Source organism: Pipistrellus hanaki, assembly GCF_964339955.1.
Source record: "Pipistrellus hanaki genome assembly, chromosome: 6".
Taxonomy (NCBI): domain Eukaryota; kingdom Metazoa; phylum Chordata; class Mammalia; order Chiroptera; family Vespertilionidae; genus Pipistrellus; species Pipistrellus hanaki.
In genome coordinates this window covers 68862095-68888862 of record NC_140508.1, presented here as the reverse complement: position 1 = coordinate 68888862, position 26768 = coordinate 68862095, and the positions used below count along the sequence as shown (strand labels likewise).

Here is a 26768-nt window from a genome sequence, read left to right as displayed (position 1 = left end):
GCTTATGTGTTTATATAATTAGGAATGAAATTGACCTTAAGGATCTCTAATGTTGAGGGGAAATGATGCAAATGAGCCTCGTCTGTTTAAGTGAGTGGTTGGCATTGCCTCAGAGAGGAAGGGACTTCTCCACTGACCTCAGAAGTCACGCCCCTCAGCGTGCCCACGTACAACCAACCTAAGATTATGTCAGTGACCACTTCAGTATCCTGGTTCTGTTGTCTGTGTATTGTGGTTTAAAGCAAACTTATCATTATGTGGTGTCAGTGCAAGCTGGGATTTTTCGGCAAGAGGCCAAGAAGATACAGATGTAAAATCAGTGAGTTTAAGCAAAAACTTAGCAGCCTTGTATTTGAATTGTTAGTATCGGTGAGAACTGATATTTCCTCTCTTTTTCCGCGGAAAATGTCTGAAAAACAAAGGCTAATTTGAATTCTGAAAGTTGATTGGGTTTGGAGGGCTTTTACTAGACTTGGGGGAAAGTTGCATTATAGTGTCGGTACCTGCTCAGTATTGGGAAGCTGCTCTGGTGTGAGCAGGGGCCATTCTGCTGGGAGGCTGGCATCCTGGGTCTGCTCACTGCAAAGGTCCTCTAAGCACAGGGTCCCTGAGCTTCCGTTTCTATCAGTTGCCTCCAGCTTAAAACACATACACACACACACACACACACACACACACACACACAAATACATATGAACACGCATGTGCATGCACACACAAATGCACGCACACATGCACAAACACACACAGTGTCTCAAGTAGAAGGAAAGGAAGAGCTTATTTTGAAAAGAGATTTAGTTCCCAGTGTAGGTTCAGTGAGCCTTCTCAGCGACTTTCACATCTTATTTTTATCTGGACAATCAATCTGCAGGAAAGAGCAAATCTGAGATTCAAAAAGGAAAACATAAACTAAAGCTGGAAGCTCTAATATTTAAAAAAAAAAAACTTTACATGTGAAGTAAGAACTGATAGATAGTTCAGAGCTTAACCACCAAATCAAAAAACAATGGGGTAGGGAGAACACAGTGTATTCACTAAAGATTTTATTGACACAAAACATGTTGTAATTTAGACTTAAAAAAGCATTCACCTATTAAATTACTTTATTTAACAGAAACTAATAATAAATAGGATTTATTGAATCCCCTCAGTATAATATCCATTGAATCCTACACAGTCTCATGAGATACATCCTGCCATTTGGAGGAAATTTTTATAAAATTAAACTTGCCCCACATTTAAAAACAATGCCCAAGGTACCACTTCCCTTCTTCCTCACATGACTGAAACCTATTTTGTGAGGCTCAGAGAGATTGAGTGACTTGCCCAAAGCCCCTATGTAACGGGGAGGGTTCAGGATTTGCACACAGACATTCTGACATTAGAATACTCATTGGAAGCTACTGAGCTAATAATCTGTATAATGGACACAAGTACTGAAGCAAGTGATCGTCTCCGGTAAGTACAATAATATACCGTCTGTCTCCAGAAACCCCCCTAGTCTGAATGTGTCATGTAAGCGAATGCATCACGCAATGTTATCTTTTATGCCTGGCCTCTTTCACTTAGCATATTTGCAAGGTTCATCTATGTTATAGCATGTATCAGCACTTCTTTTTTATTGCCAAATGGATATGCTATATCTTGTTTAACCATTCAAATGGATGGGCACTGGGATATTCTCCACCTTTGAGTTACTATGAATGATGCTACTATAGAACCTCTGCTTTACAAGTGTGTGTGTGAAATCAATGTATTGTGTTTATACTTAGAAGTGGAATTACTAGTTCGTACATGTGGTAACTCTGAGTTTAACATTTCGAGGAAATAACAGATTGAACATGAGATGTCTTTATGTTCATTTTAACCTTTTTAAATTTCTTTAACTATGTCTCACAGTATTTATAATACAAGCTTTACAATTTTTTATTTTTATTGCTAAATATTTCTCTTTGTGATGCTGTAGATGGCATGTTTTCCTTAAAACCTTGGTCTACATTTTTCTGTTTTTTTTGGAAGAGTTTGTGAGGTGTTGGTATTCATACTCTAAATGTTTCCTAGAATTTAGGAGTGGCGCCCTGTGCCTGGGCTTTTCTGGGAAATTTTCCATTACTAACTCACCCTCTTAACTTGTTATAAAGTCTACTTATATCGTCCATTTCCTCTGAGTTAGCTTGCGTAGTTTGTTTCCAGGAATATGTCCATTTCAACTGAATTATCTAATTTATTGACGTAATTGTTCATAGTATTCCTTCATAATCCTTTTTATTTTTGGAAGGTCAGTAGTGATGGCCCCTCTGTCATTTCTAATTCTAGTCATTTGAGTGTTCTTCCTTTTCTTCTTGTGATATATCAGCTAAAATTGTGTTAGATGTTGCCATCTTTTCAAAGAACAGCTCTTGGTTTCATTGATTTCTCTATTGTTTTCTACTCACTTTATTTCATTGATTCCTATTCTCTCGGTTATTATTTTCTTCATTTTCCTTACATTAAGTTTAGTTTAGTTTGCTCTTATTTTCCTATGGAAAATGGAAAGTTAAGATATTTGTTTAAAGTCTTCTTTCTCTTTACATAGAGGCACTTACAACTATACACTTTCTTTTAAGTGCTGCTGTATTTGCATCACAAAATTTTGGTATGTTGTGTTTTTATTTTCATTCACTTCAGGGTATTTTCCAATTTCCTTTGACCCATTGGCTGTTTAGGTATGGTGCTAAATTGCCACATATTTGTAAATTTCCCAAATTTCTTTCTGTCACTGACTTCTAATTGTATCCCACTGTGGCCAGACAACATGCTTCATATAACTTCTATAATCCTGTCAAATTTATTGAAGCTTATTTTGTGATCCAGATCATAGTCTGTGCTGGAGAATGTTTCACGTTTCATGGAGAAGGTACCTGACAATAATGAGTATTCTGCTGCTGAGGGCGAGGGGGCGGCAGAGGGGGGGGGGAGAGGCATTTTGTAAATATATGTTGGGCCTAGTTGTTTTATAGTGTCTAAATCTCCTATATTCTTGTTGACCATCAGTCTAATTTTTATAGCCATTATTGAAAGAAGGATATTGAAGTCTTTAAGTACTATTGTTGAATTTCTTACTGTTGCCTTCAATTCTGACAATTTTGTTTCCTTTATTTTGGGACTCTGTTGTTAGGTGTATGTATTGGTATATCTTCTTAATGGACTCACTTTTTTTATCACTGTAAAATATCCTTCTTTATCACTAGTAGCTTTTTAAGTCTATTTTCCTTAATATTAGTTATTTCTGTAATACCAAGAAAAGTCTATGGTAATTTGGATTAACGTGGTAGCACTGAAAACAAAGCTTTGGACATGGTAGTGACATATAGAAGAGTAAGGAACAATCTGAATATTGCTCACCTCTACTCAAATATAACCAAAACAATTCTTCTTTGATCCATAAATGGCCAAGTAATTTTAGGAGCCCAATGCCAAATGAATTTGTGGGCTCTCTTATATAAAAGTTAAGTATTTCAAGATGCTGATGACAGAGCATTAAACAAAGCTTAGAGTTCTTCTGAGCACAGACTCCTGTGGGTCTACCTGTGTTTAACACCCCACTCTTTTTTATTTATTTGGCAAGTTGGAGAAAACATTGCATTTTCATGAAAAAGGTAGAAAGCTAGATATTTAGAGCTCCTCTCCAATATGGACTTAACCCTTCCCTTTGCTACCATTACTATAATGAGCAGTAAAATAATTTAAAATTAAAAGATAATATATACAAAGAAGGAAAAGATTAAAGACACAATGAGACTATTTTGAGAGAGTTTTGGGGGGAAGAGAGCCAAGAACTTTGGGGCAACTGCTAACCCTGAGTGAAAATCAAGAAGGAATACACAGGAAAGTTTTTGCTATGAATTATTATTGAGCAGGGCTCCAAAACTTTTTATTGTCCTTCAACCCATTCTCCACAGAGAAACCAAAGTCATCTTTAAGAAAAGGAAAATGTGCCCTGGCTGGTTTGGATTAGTGGATAGAGCATCGGCCTGCGGACTTAGAAGTCCCGGGTTCAATTCCAGTCAGGAGCCCATGCCTGGGTTATGGGCTTGATCCCCAGTGGGGGGTGTACAAGAGGTAGCTGATCAATGATTCTCAACATTCATCTTTCTCTCTCACTCTCTCCCTTCCCCTCTGAAATCAATAAGATATATAAAAAAGAAAAGTGTGATTACTATATCACTTATTTAAAACCCTTCTACGGGCTCTAATTATGCTCAGGAAAATGACATTATCTAGCCTTTCATGCCTCAATGTTCCCCGACCTGAAGTTTTATTTGATCTTTTTTTTTTTTTTACTTCAAAATCCACAATTTACTGCTCTTCTCTGAAATCCTGAACTCCAGGTCTATGTCACATATAGCCATAACTCTCATAGCATCCTGAAGCTGTCATTGGAAGCATGTACCACAGTACACGCACATGTACACACATGTACTCACAATACATTGGTATTCCTTCCTCAACTGTATTGTTCACAGTGCTCAAAGTCACCTGAGACACCTAGTTCAGATTCCAGATATGCAGCCATGTCAGTGGTTAAAAATCAGTTTTATAAATTTACAGTTTGAATGTGGATGTCATGTATTATGGTGAAGCCTACTTAGTAAGTCTCCCTCCAGAAGAGCCCGCACTATCAGAATCTAAAGGCACTTGAGAAATAATGTAAGGGCAACCTATAGTTTTTAAAGGCTACAAAGAAATAGGTCAGGAGAACTGGGTGATTTGCTCAAGGTCACACAGGTTGACTTTCTGAGTGCTTAATCAATACACCTTTTGGCTTTTGCGTGATGAGATAAAGATCTTGTATGGATACAACAAAGACAACGTTGAACAACTCAGACCTTCTGCTGGGAAAAGTCAGGCATAGCAGGGTAACCAGGACTACATGCCACAAATCACAACTGAGGTGGCTCTCTTGGGCAATGACTTTGGGCTTGTCACTGAGTTACAAACAAATAAAAACAAAACCCAACAAAACACCAGTGTTAGCAAGTAACTGCTTTTGACTTAAACTGAAGAGAATTTCTTTAGCTCACATTTGAGAAAGGCCTCTCGCAATAGAAATGGTAGCAAGGGGAAGGGTCAAAGTCCATATTGGGGAGGAGCTCTAAATACCCCCACTGCCTGCAGCGCTGGTGTTGGCTCTCACTACTTTGATGTCTTTTATTGGCTTATTTTAACAGAAAGGCAGCCTGATTGATCAGGCCCATGATTGCCTTTATGTGGGGACTTTCTTCATAAATTCTGGGAATCCCAAACCTTGTGACTTTGTTTAAAAAATGTTATCTTTAGCTTATTTTTTTTCATTTCTAAGACATCAGAATAATCATTCCCTGTAAGGTATTTGGAGCCGTGGAGAAGGAAACTACACACATACCCATAAATCTTGAGAGCTGAAGAGGACATTCTATAAGATGCCAACATCATATCTGATGGCCAATAATTCCAGTTCATCTAAGTTTGAGAATTCTTGACTTTAAAATTTGTAGAGAGGTCTGCAAAGTGTATAAAGGAGCAACAAATTTTTCCCAGCATTTATATTTATTTTATTTATCATCACCATTTATCCCCCCTTCACCCTGTTCACCTTCACCCCACAATCACCACACTGTTGTCTGCGTGACCATGAGTTCTATTTATTTTTTTAATTTCTGTGGGAGCAACAGCTTTTAAGAGACCAAGTTGAATTAGCTATACATCTGACAATGTATAAAGCAGATGAAGACCATCAGAATTCAAACCATTAACAGAAAAACGGGGAAGTCTGATGTGGACTGGCAACAGAGAGTAGATCACAAGATTGAAGGAGACAGTAGAGCAATGTCTGCAGGACCTTTTAATCCAGTGTAATAGTACAATATGCAGGGCTGATGTTCCAATATTCAAGAAGAATGCAAAGGCAGAGAGAGAAAGGAAACGGAACAGTGTTTGGCTTTAATTTAACAAGTGTTTTGGGGTCCTCATGTTCAAATCACTGTACCGGTGCTTTGTCGGTCTGTTCGGGCTGCTATAGTAAAAATACCGTAGACTGGATGGCTCGAACAACAAACATGATTTCTCACAATTCTGGAATCTGAGAAGCCCATGATCAGGTGCCTGGATGGAGGCTGCTTCCTGGTTCTTAGATGGCTGTCTTTTCAGTGGGTGCACCCACGGGGGAAGCGGAAAGGAGCTCTCAGGGTCTCACCTGTAAAGGGCGCTAATCCCATTCATGAGGGTTCCACCCTCCTGATTTACCTCCGAAGGACCCCACCTCCAAATCCCGTCACACTGGCGATGAGCTTTCTATAAGTGAATTCTGAGGGGAATGCAGTCTGTCTATAGCAGCTACTTTAAGAGAAGCAAGATTGAGGAAGGCAGAAGTCACTGACCTCAAGAAACTGACAGATCAGTTGGAAATAAAACATTTGTCCTCCTCTTGCCTACATATCAGAATCCTTTAGGACTCTGCTTAAATAGCTCTTCCTCTGGGACACTGTACCTGGCTCCCTCCCACCCTTTGGGAGATGAGTCACTTTCCTGCCTGTGCCTTTATTCTGGCACTTAACTCACTAACTTGTGACATGTTTTCAAATATTTTCCCTCTGCACTCCTTAAAAGCAGACACTCTGTCTCGTTCACGATGACATCTCCTGAATAAGGCCAGACATGTAAGTGCTCAACTTCCGTGACATAATGAACACATTTTAAAAAATAGAACACGTGCTGCCCCGAATCAAAAAGCCACAAAGAGAATTATGTATGTATATTGGAGGGCAGGGGGAAGGGTTTCTCTTTGATAAAGTGAAGGAATTGGTAAGGGAGAAAGATGAAACTGAATAGATGAGTTCTGTGGCTGAAAGAGGAAAGCCCCGAATGATGTTTTCTCATTGTGAATACAGTAACAGTAGGAAAAGCCTGCCCATGGCAGAGACCTCGTAAGGGTGCCCTCCAAACCCCTTATTAGCCAGCCTCCATTTGTTTAAAGCTGGCAAGAGTGTGCACCCAGCCATCCAGATTTTCAGGTTGGAGTGTTATCAAGATGACAGCAGTTGCAATTTGCATAAAGAGTTTATTCAAGTTATCCAACCGAAGTGAGAAGCAAGCAGCAGCCAATCCTCCAGTTATGATCACATCCAATTGCATAAGGTCGCTGAGATGCTTTCTTCCTATCAGGAAGTTCACGCTGAGCTATCTACAGAGCACGGTTGTGGTTCGCTGTGGTTATCAGGGGATCTCCAGTGTAAATTATATGCATACGTCAGCTACTGAGGCATCCCTTCCCTGAACCCCACGGGGCAGACTTTTCAATTTGTTTTTCAACTCTGATATTCACTGGGCTGATGGGCAGACAGGAATCTAACAAGACCCAATTGTAGTAATAATGGCCATAATAACTAACATTTGTATGGCAAGTTCTTCTTTGCCCAAATCTTGACATTCATTATCTTTTTTATTCCCCACCAATATTCAGGATTTGTGGCTTTAAAGATTCTTTGGGTCCTGACCTGTAGTTAGAATATAAGGAGGCCTGGCCATAAAATTCGCCACCTCCTTAGAGCTAGTTTATGATGACATAGCTGGTGTCATACATGGACAGCGCTGTCCATAGGCACCAGAGTTCAGAAATACCACTTCTCACTTGATATTTTCAAAGAAGTGCTCTGTTCATTCACTGTCTTCACTTCTCATCAGCTATTCACTCTTCAATCCACTGTATATGGCTTCTCCCCACCATTTTACTGAAATTGGTCAGGGTAAGTTTACCAGTGATTTCACTTAAAGGTTATTTTTTCCATTTATCTTATTAGATTCTTTTTTCTTTATTAAGGTATTACATATGTGTCTTTATCCCCCCCCCCCAGAGCCCCTCACCCCATTAATCCCCCCAGCCCCCTGGTGTCCGTGTCCATTGGTTAGGCTTATATGCATGCATACAAGTTCTTTGCTTGATTTCTCCCCCTTATACCCACCCTGTCCTACCTTCCCTCTGAGGTTTAACGGTCTGATTGATGCTTCTGTCTCTGGATCTATTTTTGTTCATCAGTTTGTTGTTCATTATATTCCACAAGTGAGTAAGATCATGTGATATTTTTCTCTGACTGTCTTATATTACTTAACATTTGCAACAGCATGGATAGAACTGGAGAGCATTATGCTAAGAACTCCTTTTTATCACAGCATAGTATTCCATTGTATAGATGTACCATAGTTTTCTAATCCACTCCTCTGCTGATGGGCACTTAGGCTGTTTCCAAATCTTAGCTATGGTAAATTGTGCTACTGTGAACATAGGGGTGCATATATCCTTTCTGATTGAGGTTTCTAGCTTCTTGGAATATATTCCTAGAAGTGGGATCACTAGGTCAATTGGGAGTTCCATTTTTAGTTTTTTGAGGAAACTCCATACTTGTCAGATCCTTTAGTATATTTGCATCTGCTGCTGATTAGAGCTTTGAAGCAGCCACTCTCTTGGCTTCCATGATACACTCTCACGTCACCGTGTGCTCCTAAGATGATTCTTCTGCCAGAGTCCAGGGCTTTGTCCCTGTCCTCATGCCCTGATCCTTTAACCCTCATTCTGTACATTGCTCATAAGAGTCTACTGCCTCTTATGATTTCATTTATAAAATATGCAGCAACCTGTCACCCTATGCTTTGCTTCAAGCTTCAGATTTTCTATCCAGCTGTCTACCAGATAGCTTGGCCTAGAAATCCCAAGAAATCTAATGTTTAATTTTTAAAACGGAATCATTCATCCTCAAACATGCTATTGCCTGTTTATGGGATTACCTCATGCAGGGAGGTTGCCCCTGCCCCTAACTCCTGCCAGCTGTTATGTTCTCTGATCATTTTCTGATTGCCTTGCCCATTAATTGGTCCTCTGGTATATTCCCACAGTACCCTGGTCATATCTGTTATTTAACCCATCTGTCACATGCTCCCTTCTATATTAGATTGTGTACATTATGAGGACAGGCAAGGTGACCTTTTATATCACCTGTTAGGTTTATATTAGTGCTCAATATATATTCAGTGCAAGATATTATTCTGATAAAATATTGTGCTATCAATATCTTGGAAAACTTCACTAATTGCAACTGATAATGGGAATAATAGTTGAGGTTGAGGATGCCTTTTCTAATTTTAGTATTAACACCCCCCAAAAGACAAGTGTTTCATATCAGGCGTCAGTCCCCTGGTTTAAGAAAGAAATGTTTACTTTCCATAGTTACCCAGGTACCTGGGAAGGTGCACTTTTTACCTTTCCCTCTTAATGACTCGTTCTGGCTCAGTAGCCTCATGCAAAAAATTAGTGCAGCTGTGTGCTTCTGTCGTGAGAAAATGGCATCAGGTCTATTGTGTTAAACGGTGTAGATGATTTTATAGATTCGAACCTAAAATTGATTCATCAAAATTAAGCACTTCCTTGTAGTTACTTTGCCTGTATTTTATGCAGTGTGAAGATCTACAAGACAATGTATTATGTGGAGAAAGGTGACTGTGCAGTCTAATTGAAGTCAACCTAATTGGAATTATGCAGTTAGTTATTCTATCTCAATTGAGTTCCAATGAACCTGAGTGGGTTGTCAAAGCACATTTGACAGCACAGAGTCGGATGTTTGTATCTAGAGATTTTCCCCTTGTGTCCAACCTGTGCCTCTTCTTAGTAAGCCTGCTTCTCCCGTGTGTGTTACTTGATTGACCCAACTTAATCAGGGTATTGTTCACTTTAAACCCTCCTCATTTGTATTGTTCACTTTAAACCCTCCTCATTTGTATTCTTATTTTGTTTTCCCTTTCAAACATAAATTTATTGACAAGTGCTATCCAATACAGTAACCATTAGCTACATGTGGCTATTGAAATTAAAATAAAAATGAAAAATGTTAAAGTCAGTTCCTTAGACACTCTGGGACACATTTCAAGCATTCGATTGTCAAGGAGGTGAGTGGCCTTGTATCGAACACTGGCTCCAGACTAGCCTTCTTCACCTCACACCACTGTATTGGCTTTTCCATGGTGTTGTTATTGCAGAAAACCTTCCCCTGTCTATCTCAGCAGCTCATTGTGTCTAATTATGTTTGAATCATTCACTCCTCAATATAATAAGTGAGGTCAATTAATAACCTTATGGTGATTCTTAAGTAGCAATGATTTTAATGCAAACTGCTCAGCTTTTAAATAACTTTCAGTTATTTTAGGATTCTAAGAATTGGTAATAAATTGTAATATAGGTATTTAAAATCTCTGACATTGGCTAAGATTTATAAAACTAAAAACTACTGACCTAAATGAAGAGGTAAACTGAGGCAAGCTAAAATGGTGAGTTTATTCTGGAGTAGCAGAGGAATTGCAATTCAGAACATGCAAATAACAGCAAGCTACAGGTGAGTCGCTGAGCTCAGCTGTGCTCATGGGCAGGGAATGTAAAGAGAGTTCAGTTATTCTGTTTGGAGACAACAGTCCAGTTATACAAACAAAATTTTGCAAGGCTAACAACCTGGGTCCTTTCTTGTTCATGCCTCTGGAAACCATAAGCAAAACTTTCCAAGGTTGATAGGAGACGACCTCTAACATTTTTTTAAAAAAATTTATTGATTAAAGTATTATATATCTCCTTTTTCCCTCTTGACCTCTCCCTAGTGTCTGTTTCCATTGGTTATGCTTATATGTTTATATGTATGCATACAAGTCCTTCGGTTGCTCTTACCTCCCACCCCCTGCCTTCCCTCTGAGGTTTGGCTGTCTGTTTTTGTTCATCAGTTTATGTTCATTATATTCCACAACTGAGGAAGACCATGTGACATTTATCTTCCTCCGACTGGCTTATTTTGCTTAGCATAATGCTCTCCAGGTCCATCCATGCTGTTGCAAATGGTAAGAGCTGCTGCTTTTGCACAGCTGCATAATATTCCATTGTGTACCACAGTTTTTAATCCACTCATCTGGAAACAGCCTATCTTAAGCTGTTTCCAGATTTTAGCTATGGTGAATTGTGCTGCATATATCCTGTCTGATTTCTTGGGACATATTCTTAGAAGTGAGATTACTAGGTCAAATGGAGTTCCATTTTTAGTTATTTTAGGAAATTCCATACTGTTCTCCACAGTGGCTGCACCAGCCTGCAGTTTCACCAGCAGTGCACAAGGGTTCCTTTTTCTCCACATCCTTGCCAGCACTTGTCGTTTGTTGATAGTAGCCATCCTGACAGGTGTGAGATGGTACTTTGTTGTCTTTTTGATTTGCATCTCGGATGTTTAGTGACTTTGAGCTCGTTTTCATATGTCTCCTGGCCTTCAGTATGCCAAATCTCTAGCATTTAAGACAATTCCAGTATTTTGGGAAATCAGGCATTTATGGGAAATCAGTCGTTCCTGACTTTTGTTTTCCTAAGGGCATATATGTAAGCTTTCCATTTTTAGATTGAATTTCTTGACAAAACACATTTTAAAAGAATATCATTTGACAGAACTTTAAATTGTGTGATGTTTAAAGGAAGCAAACTCAAACTTTTAATGATTGGAATTTACATTACTCATTTGCTGGAAATTTTAAAGGAAAATGATGTGCGGCATCTTTCAGTTTTTTCTGACTGAGCTCTCAATCTTTCACCAGTTCCTGCAGGTCAAGGGGTGTCTGAGAAAATGAGAGGTGAGTGGCCCCGTGTTCCCCCTGCACTGCCAGCACATTGGTTTTGTAGCTCAATATCGGCCAGCTCTTTCTGGCATCAGCTTCCTAAAAGCCTGTTTTCTACAGTAAAATGGACCTTAGGTACTGTAGATCCTCTTGAGGGTTTTGAGTTGTGCCTTCTCACTGAAGAGGGGAATGAAAAGAAGACTCATTTCTCCTCCAGCCTGCTGGTATACCACTCCGGCCTTTCCAGCTGGCATGAGCTCATTGTGGTTGTTGTTTTCCTTACACAACTCCCTTTGACATGTCCTCTGGGAATGTCTGAACATGTCTGTTAAATTGGACTGGCCTCACCAGCCCTCTGCTACTCAGGAAAGAGCTCTCTTGGGGAATTCGGAATGTTCTACTATGATAGTCTAGAAAGTCAGAATGATAAATCCTTAGTTATCATAGTAACTCTTATGAACTTATTCCTGATTGTTTTTGTATTCCCATTATTTACCTATTTTTGTAAATTGGTGACTTTCGGTAGTGGTATGCTCTTGTTTTTTTTTTTTTAATTTATTTTTTTTAATATATTTTATTGATTTTTTTTTTGACCCCCTCCCTCCCTCCCACACATCCCCTCCCTCCCCAGAGTTTTGTGTCCATTGGTTGCACTTATATGCATGTATACAAGTCCTTCGGTTGATCTATTATCTCCCCCAGATCTTCCTCCCCTCCCCGCTGTAATTTGACAGTCTACTTGTTGATATACTGTCTCTAGACAGTCTACTTGTTGATATACTGTCTCTATATCTATCTTATGGTTCATCAGTTTATAATGTTCTTTATTATCCACAAATGAGTGAGGTCATGTGGCGTTTCTCTTTCATTGATTGGCTTATTTCACTCAGCATGATGTTCTCCAATTCCATCCAGGATGCTGCAAATGATGAGAAATCCTTCTTTTTTATGGCAGCATAGTATTCCATTGTGTAGATGTACCATAGTTTTTGGATCCAATCATCTGCTGACGGACACTTAGGCTGTTTCCAAATTCTGGCTATTGTAGATTGTGCTGCTATGAACATAGGGGTGCATATATCCTTTCTGATTGGTGTTTCTAGTTTCTTGGGATATATTCCTAGAAGTGGGATTACTGGGTCAAATGGGAGTTCCATTTTCAGTTTTTTGAGGAAACTCCACACTGTTCTCCACAGTGGTTGCACCAGTCTACATTCCCACCAGCAGTGCGCGAGGGTTCCTTTTTCTCCGCAACCTCGCCAACACTTGTCGTTTGTTGATTTGTTGATGTTGGCCATTCTGACAGGTGTGAGATGGTACCGCATTGTTGTTTTGATTTGCATCTCTCGGATAATTAGTGACTTTGAGCATGTTTTCATGTGCTTTTTGGCCTTCCTTCTGTCTTCTTTTGAAAATATTCTATTTAGGTCCATTGCCCATTTTTTAATTGGATCATTCATCTTCCTTTTATTTAGTTGTATAAGCTGTTTGTAGATGTTGGAGATTAAACCTTTATCAGTGGTAACATTTGCAAATATGTTCTCCCACACAGTGGGCTTTCTTGTTGTTTTGTTGATGGTTTCTTTTGCTGTAAAAAAGCTTTTTATTTTGAGGTAGTGGTATGCTCTTGTTTTTTTTTGTTAGTCAATCTGCTGTAGGTTCTTGCTTTGTGGTCACAGTAGGCTTACATAAAAATGGAACAAAATAAAAGTAAAAGAATAAAAAAAATCTTTAATCTTTACTGAGGATATTCTGGAGGTTTTTGTCTTATGTTGATCCTTGATACTATATTTCCCATTTGTCTGTGGAAATGTAAAACTAACAGTGGCCCAGAAAGGCAGAAGCTGAGTCTAAGCTCTCTGAAAACCAATGAATGAACGCTTTTGTTTTCTGGTTTAGGAACTGTTTCCTATTGCTGGAAAACAAAGCAACAACAACACTATAGGCATATAAGTACATATATAAGAATTCATTATGCTCTCAGGTAGTATAATTTACTCCTCTCTCTTTCTTTACTGCAATATTTGTATTTTTCCCACAAGCCAAAAGTATGCAGAAAGAGAAGCTTGCTAAGAGTCTTTCCCCTCACAAATTTCTAAGACTACTGGGAAAGGGGTAACTTACTTTTAGATCCTCCTACTTTATTAGAATGATTAATTAGGTCTCTGTGTACCACTGAATTGGAAGGCCACATGCTGAGTGCCAGAAATTAGCAAATATAAATAGACGAACTACTGGGAAGGCCAACGAGGGAAAAGACTCAGTCTTTTCAAATTGATTGTGTAGAAACAGTCACTGAGGTGAGAACAAAAATACTGAGATGTTTACGGTTTTTCTGTGAATAAGATACACTTAGATGCGAAAAATGAAATAAAATAAATGGATCAACAATAGAAATAAAAAAATGAAATACAGAAGGACCTGAAAAGGGAAATTTTAATAGATGGGTCCAAGAGACTTACATTTTGAAGTATATGAAGATTCTGTCTCAGGACAATCAGGTGTATAATTTTTTAAAAATGTATGTGATAATGACTATTATAGTCTAAACACTCATGATTGAGATGTAACTTTACCTATAATTGCTGTCAGTGTTGGATTTTTAGATTTTCTAGAAATAAGACATAATTTGAGGAAGGAGAAGGGTGACCTATATACTCTCCTTTTCTCCTGGTATAATGCCATAATCAACTACTTGGCCTTGACAGTGATCTGCATCTTGCTTTTTGTGTTTTCTTAAATGTCGGTAGAATACAGATACCAGCATCTTGTTACATACTTTAGGAACTCCCTGTTCCTTGGTAACCTAATGATTAACCAGCCTTTAGGTAGAGAAGGGTTAATGTAATGAGGTGGAGAGGAGTAAAGTATTGACCGCACAATCATTGGAATTACAACAGACCCAAATGAGTTTTAAAATGGCTTCAGTTTGACATAGGCTTCAGAGGAGACAAACATTTCCACTGAACTGTAGCAGATGACCTTCTCTCCCACGTGAACCCCTAAAAATGGTGTAACCATAAGGTCTGGGATCACTCCATGTCTTGTTCTGTTGTAATCTATTATTTGTTAAGGGACAGATGCATAAGTAAAATGTAGCTCTAATTTGATAAAATAGACCCATGCAAAACAATCTTCCAAGAATAAAGGAAATATTAATACATATATATATATATATGCCAAAAATGGGTTTTTTTTTTAAGAAAAAAGCTTTGGAGCATAAAAGATGCGTTATTTTATAATGAAGGGAAATCATCTTTCAGAAAGTCACAATTGTCTAGAAACTATGCGCTCCAATTACATAACCTCCAGGTAATTAATTACAAGAAGAAAATGACACGTCCACAGTCATAGCCATTGACTTCCAACACACTTCTCTCAGAAACTGATGGAAGGAAAAAAAATCATTTAGATTAGGAAAAAAATAATTAAAATGTGGTCTGGTTATATCTAGAACCTACCCAACTTGTGGGAATACACATTCTTTCTAACACTGACCACCTAAGCAACTGATAACGACCAAAGACTTAATATACTGAGAGCATTGTGTTCAGAAATATTTGTAATTAATGGGACAGAAAACTGGTTTGATACTCAACATTAGAAAATTAAGCTGCTCATTTAACTCAAGAAGTTAGAAACAGGGAAAATGCAGACTACAGAAGAAAATAAGTTGGGAAATTAAATAGAAAACAAAGAATAGAGAAGACCAACAAAATCAAAAGCAGAATCTTTGAAAGAATTAAAAAACATTTGAGAAGATGAACCAAGATAAAGGCAACTTAAAATAATAGGAATCCAAATAAAGGAACAAATAAAAATGTTTATACCTTTGTGCTGGTATACCTGACAATTTAGATATAGATATATTATCTTTTACAAGTATATAATTGACCAATAGCCAAAGGAAAGCTATTCCAAATGTATCTTTGATGATTAAATATATTGAATCATTATTGTCAAAATCTATCCATTAAAAAATCAGACCTAGGCCCTAACTGGTTTGGCTTAGTGGATGGAGCATCCACCTGCGGACTCAAGGGTCCCAGATTTGATTCTGGTCACGGGCATGTATCTTGGTTGTGGGCACATCCCAGTAGGGAGTGTGCAGGAGGCAGCTGATCTATGTTTCTCTCTCATCTATTATATTTCTAACTCCCTATCCCTCTCCCTTCCTCTCTGTAAAAAAAATAAAAATAAAAAAAAATCAATGAAATATATTTTTTTAAAAATCAGACCCAAATGGTTTACAAATGAGTTTTACTCATACTTGAAGGACTAAGTAATCACTTTCCACAAACAGATCTAAAAGAGGGGAGAAGAAAAGGAAATGGAGAGCACAGGGCTCCTTTTGTGATGCTTCTGTAATCTTATCACCCAGAAGGTGTTAAAAGACAAATTATATTGCAACCACTTGTGAATCTAAATGCAAGTCATTATCATACTGACTCCAGTATTGTGTTATCTGCTGTAATCCAGGCCTTATGTTGAATGTTTTAGAGGCATTAGAGAATTTAGCCTCAATGCTGAGAGTAATGGTTACTTTTTTCACCCTTTGGTAGAAAAGTATGAAAACATAAAATACCTCTATTAAACATCTGATCAAAATATAAATGAGCCTGCAATCAAAGTAAGTTTCCAAGTGGTTCATGTATTAGTCAAGCAGGGGAAGTCATATACCCACCGATGGTGACTTTATTCAATTGTTTGATCACAGTGGTTGAAGGAATGTGTCCCAGGGAAAAGAAACTTGTTTGTTAGCATTAAGACAAAAACTGCTTGAAGTGCTCAAGAAATTGAGATATTGACAATATCAATAGTCAGTTTAAAAAAGCAATCCAATTGATTTCAAGTGCTTTTCCTTGTGGGTGTTTTTTTTTTTTTTTTAAATAAGTTGAGATGTTATTGATGCTAACCTCTTGTTTACTTTGAGTTTGAAGTCACAGAATTAGCATCTATGAATAACATGAATGAAACAATTTCAGCGGAATACATTTTCATTTTCAAAGTTAAGGAAGAAAACTAATTCAGTACAACCTAAAATAGAATTTGTTAAGATGCATGAAGCAAAAATAGGCTTGTTTGGACAAATTTACAAAGTTTGTTAAAACATAGGCTGGTAATTCCTTGAACTATTTATCCACAGGTAAATTGTGGAAAACGTTTGCATCTATCATGTATTGTTGAAACAGTAGTGTCAACTTCATGTGTTCTTATTAATTTCATCATCATTTCTATGAGATTGTGTCAGAAATAGAATCTGAACATCAGAAATACAATCTGAACATCAAACCGCTGTCACCCAGCAGTGTGATGGCTTCATGGTAAGGTTGTATTGCAGTTTTTCTCAGGTTAGGGCTAAGACTGAAAAGAACTATTCTCACACTCTATTATCAAACAACTAGAGGCCCTATGCAAGAAAATTCGTGCAAGAGTAGACCTTCCTTCCCCTGGCTGCCCGCACTGGCTTCCCTCTGGCACCCGAAACCGGGGTTTCCCTCCTCTGGCCACCCACAGGCACCTGGGACCGAGGCTGGCTTCCTTCCAGCCCCAGCTTCATCAGGAAGGAAATCTGGAGTGATTTCCAAAAGACATCCAGTCTAATTAGCATACTACCCTTTTATTATAGATGAATGGCTTTGGAAATTTTGCTACAGAAATGACTACGTCTCTTGATGCAGTTCATCTAAAACTACAAGGCAGAACAGTGCTGTTAGGTGAAGCTTTTGCTGTGCTCAAGTTACTTTGCTGATGACCAACATTGTTTGATCACAAGTAATGATTAGCCGTTTTCTAAACTTCCCACACAAATTTCTAGTTGATATATATACTGAGCACCCTACACGGGCTCGGCAATGATTTTTGGTCCTTGATGTAAGGGCATAAATAAAGTCCCATCTTTTCAAAATTGTTTTCACTGCTCAATTGCAAAAGCTTCCCCTTTAAGTGGAAGTAACTAATCTGCAATGCATCTCTAAGAGGCAATTCCACAGCAATAAATGCCTAACTCAAAAAATATCTCAGACAAGTGAACTTTACAACTCAAAGAATAGAAAAAGAAAGCCTGCAGTTAGTAGAAGGAAGAAAATAAAGTTCAGAGCAGAAGTAAATGAAATAGAGATTGAGACCCTTGAAAAGATAAACAGAATTTATAATACTTTAGTACACTTGCTAAGAAAAGACATGACTCAAAAAATCAAAATTGAAAAGAGAACACATTACCATTAATACCACTAAAATATATAGGATCGTAAGAGACTACTATAGATAATTATATGCCAACGAATTGGACAATCTAGAAGAAAATGGATAAATTGCCAGAAACGTAATCTACTAAGACTGGATTATGAAGAAATAGAAAATCTGAACAGAATGATTACTAGTATGGAGATTGAATCAGTAATCAAATCTTCCTACAAAAGCCCAGGCTTCACTGGTGAATTCTACTGAGCTCTTCCACAGAATAGAAGAGGAGGGAACACTTCCAAACATAGTTCACTAGTCCAGAATTACTCACTTCAGGTACCCAAGCTGATCATCAGAAGACATGGTTTCTAAGAACATTGCCAGGAGGATGCTGAAGTAGACTTTGTAAACATTTAGTCATTGTCTCAGGCATTGCTTTTTCTTTATTCGGGGATGGATGGCCATTTATAAAAGATACTGGGAGTCAGGAAATCACTGCCACCCAGCTAGAGGAGTGATTGGGGCAGTGATAACCAGGATCAAATTGAGGCTCTAGCCATGAATGAGCCAACGCCCATCACCTCAGTATGATCTCATGTTAAACCTGGGCCTCTTGGGGCCTTTGGCCAGCACGCTGTACACACACACACACACACACACACACCTTTCTCTGGGGCAGCTGTCCTTCTCTGCCTAATACTCAGGTTTCCTCTGAGCTGGGCCACGACGGTGCAGGATGGAGGGCCAGGATCTCTTTCTGGCTTTGGACAAGCCAGTGAACCTGTCAGGACTCAGTTTCACCTGCTTTAAAATGGGCAGTCATCCTGCTCTGCTCCGAGGGGAGTCCCTAGTGAGGGGAGAAGTGGGCAAACTTTTCCACTTGTGAATGTTTTTTGTTTCATATATTTTTGCTTCCCTATCTAATCTAACAACTTGGAAATTTTGAAGAAACACTCATCCAGATAATTCCTTGTGGTTTTCACTTATATATGCAATCCTGACCCTGTAGATCCAAAAGCAAGCAAGATAAGTCAGCTTTCTTCTAGAAAACAAAATAGCAGGCATGGGTGGCTGTCTATAGAGCTGCCTGTGCTAATAATGACCTGAATAAAAAAGTGGAAGCCCTGTCTTCCTTGGGAAGTTTATCTCTTTGAGCCAGAGGTGAAGAGTCATCCGTTAAACTGCACAGACTCCATGTCCACAGACTTAACCAGCCCAGATGGGATATATTGACAGAAAATGCCGACATCTACTACAGAGGTAGGCCGACGATGGTTGTATCTGTACAAAGCACGTGCAGGCTTTGTCATTTTCCCCTAAATCTGTGGTTGGCAAACTGTGGCTCGTAAGCCACGTGTGGCTCTTTTGGCCCCTTCAGTGCGGCTATTCCACAAAATACTACGGCCTGGGTGAGAATGTTTTGAAGAAGTGGTGTTAGAAGAGGTTTAAGTTTAAAAAATTGGGCTCTCAAAAGAAATTTCAATTGTTGTACTGTTGACGAATGAGTTTGCCGACCACTGCCCTAAACAATACAGCATAACTATTTACATAGCGTTTACATTGTGTCAGGTAATGAGTAATACAGAAATGCTTTACAGAAATGCTTTAAAGTATATGGAAGGATACACAAATACTCTGCCATTTTATATAAGCGACTTGAATATCACAGATTTTGGTATCGTCAGGGGTCCTGGAATTATTCCCCCACAGATAACAAGGGATGGCTATATTCAAATAAAAATTTATCTTACCCCAAAGAGAACTGGATCTGTAGTCCCACCCTTTCTCAATCCCTGTGAAGAGCACATATCAGCAACTTGGCAGCAAAACCACCACAAAACGGTACACCTTCGAATGGCAGTCAGGCACCCAGACAAGAGAGCTATAGAGCAGAACCTTTCCCGTTTTCTGTCATAAAGATCTGCATGGGATTCCTGAAAGCTAAGAAAATAAGTTTTTAAGTTGTTCATGGTATGTCACAATGCTCAGGAGGGACCTAGGCTCCAGTTCTCCTTGGGGTACGAGAGGTGGTTTTATTTGAACACAGTCATCCCTTGGTATCTGTGGGGGAATAATTCCAGGGAATGATCTGTTTGGATGCTTGTTCAGTGATTTCTGTTTGCAGGTGGGGCCTCCCTACCTCTCACCCTTCCAGCTTGTTTTGTCAGTATCTCGATTTTATAACATGAACGAGTGGAAGCTAACTGCTGCTACATACCCAAAGCTTTGAAAGGCCAGAGCAGAAGTGTGTATAAGTAGCTCTCAGCTGTCAGAGTTCTGGTGCGCTAGTCTCCTCTCTGTCCGAATTAAATTCCAAGGGAAGCCACTTCTGCCTCCTGGTTGACAGAAGCCTTTTCCCTTCAGGGGAGAGGGGAGATGGGTCATGTCTTGACCCATCTCCATGCCTCAAGGAGAACTAGAAGGATTTAAAAAAAAAAATCCCTGATTTAGTTCATGAATGGAATACCATTCTCTGAAAAGTTCTGTCTTTAGAAAAATCTGTTGAAATACTTTCAAGTTATAGAATCCTTACAAGTTTGAGCATGCCTTTAGTTAAGTGCTTAGTGATACTCAAGGGCTTCACATCCATTACCAGCTGAAAATTTAACAATCATAGCAATTAAGTGTTTAGTGTCACAGTTCTCACCTTTCATTATATATATATATTATCTATATATATATATATATATATATATATATATATATATTGAAGTCTTAATCCAATAAGAATTTATATAAAAGGTCTCTACACAAATGTCAGATTTGAAGATCTTTAAAAACAAACAAACTATAAACTCATCTAATTAAATGTATTGGGGGTAACATTGGATAATAACACAATTCTATAATACACCATCTGTGTATTGCCTTGTATGCTCACCACCCAGGGCTAGTGTCTTTCCGTGGCCATAAATCTTATCACTTTTACCTTCTTCATTCTCCACCCACCCCAGTGCTCCTCTGGTAACTACCATACTGTTGTCTGTGTCTATGAGCTTGATGGCTTTCTGCTTTATCTATCCCACATAAAAGTGAAATTATATGGTTCTTGTCCTTTTTCATCTTACTTATTTCACTCAGCATGATACTCTCAAGATCCATTCATGTTGCCACAAATGGCAATATTTCATTTTTCACAAACCAATGGAATAGAATTGAGAGCCCAGAAATAAACCCACATATACATGGGAAAGTAATTTTTGACAAAGAAGCAAAAAAAAAAAAAAACACAAACAAACAAACAAAAAAAACATACAATGGAGAAAGGAAAACCTCTTCAATAAATTATGTTGGGAAAACGGGATTGTAACTAGCCTGCTATGGGATAGCATACACAAAAATGAACTCGGCGTGGTTTCAAGAATTGAATAGAAGCCTGAAACAGTAAAGTATATAGGAAAAAAGCACTAAATGTATGAACTTTGGACTCGAGAGTGGTTTTTGTGAACTTAATCCTAAACGCAAGGAAAGTAAAAGCAAAAAACTAAATGAATGGGACTACATCAAGCCAAAAAGCTTCTGGACAGCCACAGAAACTGACAACAAAACCAAAAGGCAAACAATACCTCTGATAAGGGGTCAATATCCAAAATATACCAAAAACTTACACAGCTCAACAGAAAATAAGCAATCCAGTTTAAAAATGGGCAGACCTGCTCAGACACTTCCCCCTGAGGACATACAGTCTCAGACATGAAAAGATGCACAACCTCACTTGCTGTAGGGAAATGCAAATCAGCAGCACAATGAAGTACTGCCCCACACCTGCTGGAATGGCTATTCTCCTTAAGAAAAGTTAAGTGCTGAAGAGGTGTGGAGAAAAGGGAATCCACTTACACTTCTGGTAAGAATGTAAATTGGTTCAGCCATGCTGGAGGTTCCTCAAAAAATTAGGAATAGCCCTAACTGGTTATGCTCAGTGGATAGAGCATCGTTCTGCAGACTGAAGGGTACCAGGTTCGATTCCTGTCAAGGGCATGTACCTGGATTGCAGGAACATCCCCAGTAGGGGGTGTGCAGGAGGCAGCTGATCGATGTTTCTCTCTCATTGATGTTTCTAACTCTCTATCCCTCTCCCTTCCTCTCTGTAAAAAAATCAATAAAATATATATTTTTTTAAATTAGGAATAGCGCTACTTACTGTATGACCCAGCAATCCCTCTTCTGGGTATCAGCCCAACAAATTGGAAAACAGTTACTCATAAAGACCTATGTATTGGGGGGGGGGGCAGCTGTGGGGGAGCAGCTGGGGAGAGGGCAGTGGGACAGAGACATCTATAGTACTTTAAAAAAAAAATTAAATTCTTTATTGTTGAATCTATTTATCCCTGTGTTCTTTGCAATATTATTCTCAGTAGCCAAGACATGAAAACAACTGGAGTCTCCTTAGACAGATGGTTGGAGAAAGATGTATATGCATGAGAAATAATAAAATATGTATTATTATTCAGTAAAAATTTACAAAATGTCAAAAAGCAGAGCTATCTGACTCCCTTTAAATATATGTTTAAAAAAAAAAAAAGTTTTGACATGTTTTTGCAAATCAATTCAGAAGGGACATGAACAGTACCTAAACCAGTATTCTCAGCCCGGTGTCTCTGTGGCTTTGTTTGTACTAATCATTTGCTTACTGCACACTTCTAAAGCAGACTGCACTCTGAGTCCACATGTTTAATCATAGTCAACCTCACAGAAGAAAACTTTGGTCTGGAAGGAAAAAGTACCCAAAATCGCGTCCATATTGTGCCACGTAAACCTATTACATGTTCCCTCTCATTGGTGAGTGTGTAATTCGGCATCATTAGCATTACAGCTGGGGATATTTCAGCGTCTGAATTGGTGGGGTCTGATCATTTAACAAACAGCAAGTGAAAGACCTGACATTGAATTTCCTAAAAGGCACACTTTAAAGACAAGGTCTTTCCACCGAGAGAGGTGATTGCCAGAAATTAGACCAGGAAAACACCCAGCCGCTCATTTTGTATCAGTGTTGCTCTTTAGTCCTCCTGAGTGATTTTTAACAAATATATTTTTATTGATTTCAAAGAGGAAGGGAGATGGAGAGATAGAAACGTTAAGAATCATTGACCGCCAAAACCGGTTTGGCTCATTCCGCATCGGCTTGCGGAATGAAGGGTCCCGGGTTCAATTCCAGTCAAGGGCATGTACCTTGGTTGTGGGCATATCCCTGGGAGGGGGTGTGCAGAAGGCAGCTGATCGATGTTTCTCTCTCATTGATGTTTCTGGCTCTCTGTCCCTCTCCCTTTCTCTCTGAAAAATCAGTAAAATATATATATATATATTTTAAAATCATTGATCAGCTGCCTCCTGCACGCCCTATTCTGGGGACCGATCTCAAAACCCGGGCATGTGCCATTCCCTGCCTGGGAATGGAACCTTGACCTCCTGGCTCATAGGTCAATGCTCAACCACTGAGCCACACCGGCCAGATCTGAGAGCTGCCTTTGATTCGAGGCATCAGCAGCTTCTCATGAAGGGGGGCATGAATGATGTCAACAGCGGGGTATGCTTATGTTCCAAGGGCCAGCATGAACCCTGTGTCTGACTCTGTGCCCGTTTCTTTAGGGCCCACGGACCTGAGCATGAAGAGGCAGCTGGCGCCCAGCTCCGGGTCCGCCAGCAGCGCCAGCTCCCGGCCGCAGCTGAGTCCCACCGAGATCAACGCCGTGCGGCAGCTCGTGGCCGGATATCGCGAGTCGGCTGCGTTTTTATTGCGTTCTGCAGACGAACTGGAAAACCTTATTTTACAGCAGAACTGACTCCAAAGGCGATCCTAGTCCCGGAGGTCTGAGTTCGCCGTTTCCACTAATGACATTTTGATTTCCCAGCAGCGATGGCCCTGCTGCCCGGTCTTAAGGGAAACACAGTTCTGCTTGGCCACACTGTCTTTGGTCGATAGAGTGATGTGTTCAGGGGCCTCACAGGAACTCTGGCCTCTGAAGCACTTGAGACGCTGTGTGTCCAACCTGCTGCTTTTTGTTTTAGTGTCAGCATAACTGTCTGGGCCAAAAAAAAAAAAAAAAAAAAAAAAAAAAATGGCTGGTGATTCCTACTTCAAGGATAAAATGCAAGAAGCTTGTGGTATAAAGAACAGATCCAGATCCAACTGAAATATGAGTGGAATTTGCTACTGACTTATTGGACTAAAAGCTGCAGGATCTGGAAAACAAAACAAAAAAAAAAAAAAAACCAAAATTTCTTGTTACAGGTTATAACAAAAAAGGATCTTGTATTTTAAAATATATATATATATGTAATTTTTATAAAAAGGAAACTTGTTTTTCATTCGAAATGGTCATTTTTACTTTGGTAACTTTTTCATAGGTCTTAAAAGAAAACTGTTTTGAGAAAAACTACTGTAAGTACCTTTTCCACATCCCTTTGCCTTCTCCCCTTTCCAAATTCTTTCTACAAAAAGAACACTTGATGCTGCAAAAACACACCCACAACCCTTGCCTGTGTTCTTGACATGGTCATATCAGGAAGCACTTCCGAGAGAAGCCCGTACTCACACTGACCCCAAGCATCCCCGGCACTGCTGCAGCTTTACATAGAGGTTTTCATCACAATTCAATATTTAAAAAGACATATCGTTGGGGGGGGGGGGGTGACTTGGGGCGTCACACCTTGGTTTCCTGCCGCTCACCCCAGACAGCCGCTGCTGTGTCTGACGGGCATCCCTCCAGCGGCAGCCGGATGTAGGTGACAATGTTAGGAGGTTGCAAGTGACAATCTGAAAATTTGCACTCGTGTGTAGCTTAGTTTTCATTTCTCTCTCTCAGACACAGTTTCCAAAAAGACCATTGCCTCTCCTGATATGACATGTACGATTTACAGTTCTAGGTAAACATGTGATGTAAAGGACTCTCGGTGGCTGCAGTGGCAACTTTAATAAACTGCCCCCCCCCTGCCCCATCCTTTACCCTTGTTTCTGATTTTGTAGCATTGGATACACACGAAGGGCGTTTGCTTTGTGCACTGAGGCAAGCCTGTTTTTACGCTAGTTAGGGAGTACATCGGTTCATGCTTCTCTTGCAGTTTTTCTGTTGTTTCGCTTTGTTTGGGTTACAAGTTCTTCGCGCATTCCTGAAATTTGCCTTATTTTATGTACAATTTACATCATTCGGTTTTTTGACACGTTTAGGCATCAGTGAGATTTCTTATCTACTTGTTATAGTTTTTCAAGTAATGACTGTGATTGTGACCAAGTAATGTGCACTTTTTTCTTGTAACTGTGGACATTGCTATGCTTTTTTCTTCTAGTGTTTCTAGAATTACTGTTCCTTACAAGTTATGTAAACAAAAAACAAAAACAAAACAAAAAATTTTGTGATACTGTTGGTGAATATAATGTGAAAAATCTTATTGAAATATGAGTATTTTGGAAATACATAGATGCACAAACATCTTTTAAGATGTGGATTTAGAGTTTGCTTATTTAAATGAAAATTCAAAAATTGAGGGCTGGTATAATTTTCTTTGTTTTGTTGGGTTTAATAAACAGATTTCTGTGTTAAAACAATTATTGTGAAACCTTATAAACTTTCTGAATAGCCTAATTTTTAACATTTAGCAGTTTTTAAAGCAGGAAATGATATTGTGTGCCTACAGTTACCACAAAATGGATAACCCATACTTGTACTCAGAAACAGCCTAGCGCAGTGGCTGGCAAACTCAGTAGTCAACAGAGCCAAATATCAACAGTACAACGATTGACATTTCTTGAGAGCCAAATTTTTTAAACTTAAACTTCTTCTAAGGCCACTTCTTCAAAATAGGCTTGCCTAGGCTGTGGTATTTTGTGGAAGAGCCACACTCAAGGGGCCAAAGAGCTGCTTGTGGCTCGAGAGCCACAGTTTGCCGACCATGGGCCTAAGGTACCAGAGTCTCCACATCCAGTCTAATAATTTATTCCAAGAAGGGGAGAGCAAACTAGCAAAACCAAGGATGTTTCATTTGATTATTTATTTTATTATTTTTTTAAAATATATTTTATTTGATTTTGTTCAGAGAGGAAGGGAGAGAGATAGAGAGTTAGAAACATTGATGAGAGAGAGTCATCCATCAGCTGCCTCTTGCATACCCCTACTGGGGATATGACCGCAACCAAGGTACATGCCCTTGACCGGAATCGAAACCGGGATCCTTCAGTCCCCAAGCCGACGCTCTATCCATTGAGCCAAACCGGTCTTGGCTCATTTGATTATTTAAATCTGACTTAAGAATTTTCCTTTGTGATGTTAACTCTCACCAGAGGATATTTTTCCACTGATTTTTTTTTTTTTTTTTTTTTTTTTTTTTTTAGAGGGAGAGTGAGGTTAGCACCTGATAGAAAGAGAAACATCAATGAGAGAGAGAGACATTGCTCTGTTGCCTCCTGCACAACGGGGCCTGGAATCGAACCTGGAACCCAGGTTCATGCCCTTGACCAGGAATCGAACCCCAGACCCTTCAGTGCCTGTGCCAACACTCATACGTCAAAGGTCCCTCCTAGTGGTATGAAGGAAGCCAATGGTGAGGGGAAGGTAGTTTCCAGCAAGGTGCTATTCTGTGAAGTCTGCATCTTCCATTATAACGGTCACACCCAACCAAAGGGCTAAAGCCCCGTGTCTTCGCTCTTTGCACATCTACCTAAACGGCTGAGGGTGCCAGGTCCCTCCTGCCCCACGTGGCCTCCCCCATTCCCCTGAGAGAGCTCAGAGCCCACGCGAAGGGCCAGTTTGCTTTCCTCTTCCTTGGTGACGGGACCTGACAAAGCCTGCTCCTCCCGGACGCTCTGCCACAGGAGGAGAGGGACTCCCCTTACAGAGCCACTCGGACGCTGGCTCCCAGTGCCATCCAGGTGAGTGACGGTTCTCATCAGCAATAGCAGTGAAGGGCAGGGCTGCCACTCCTGCTGTGGCCTCCTCCCACCA

At 39.4% G+C, this 26768-nt stretch overlaps 1 protein-coding gene across 7 annotated transcripts in view; it reads left to right on the top strand.

Annotated features, from left to right (window-relative positions):
* Positions 1-25738, top strand: part of NOL4 (nucleolar protein 4) — a gene marked incomplete at its 5' end in the record, with an annotated part of 199607 nt that extends 173869 nt beyond the window's left edge. For all 7 annotated transcript variants that reach the window (XM_084888711.1, XM_084888710.1, XM_084888716.1 and 4 more), the window contains one exon: positions 23419-25738. In XM_084888711.1, the coding sequence (XP_084744837.1) occupies positions 23419-23612 (194 nt within the window). In that variant the 3' untranslated portion in view covers positions 23613-25738. The remainder of the gene's footprint in view (positions 1-23418) is intronic.
* Positions 25739-26768: the final 1030 nt, after the last annotated feature.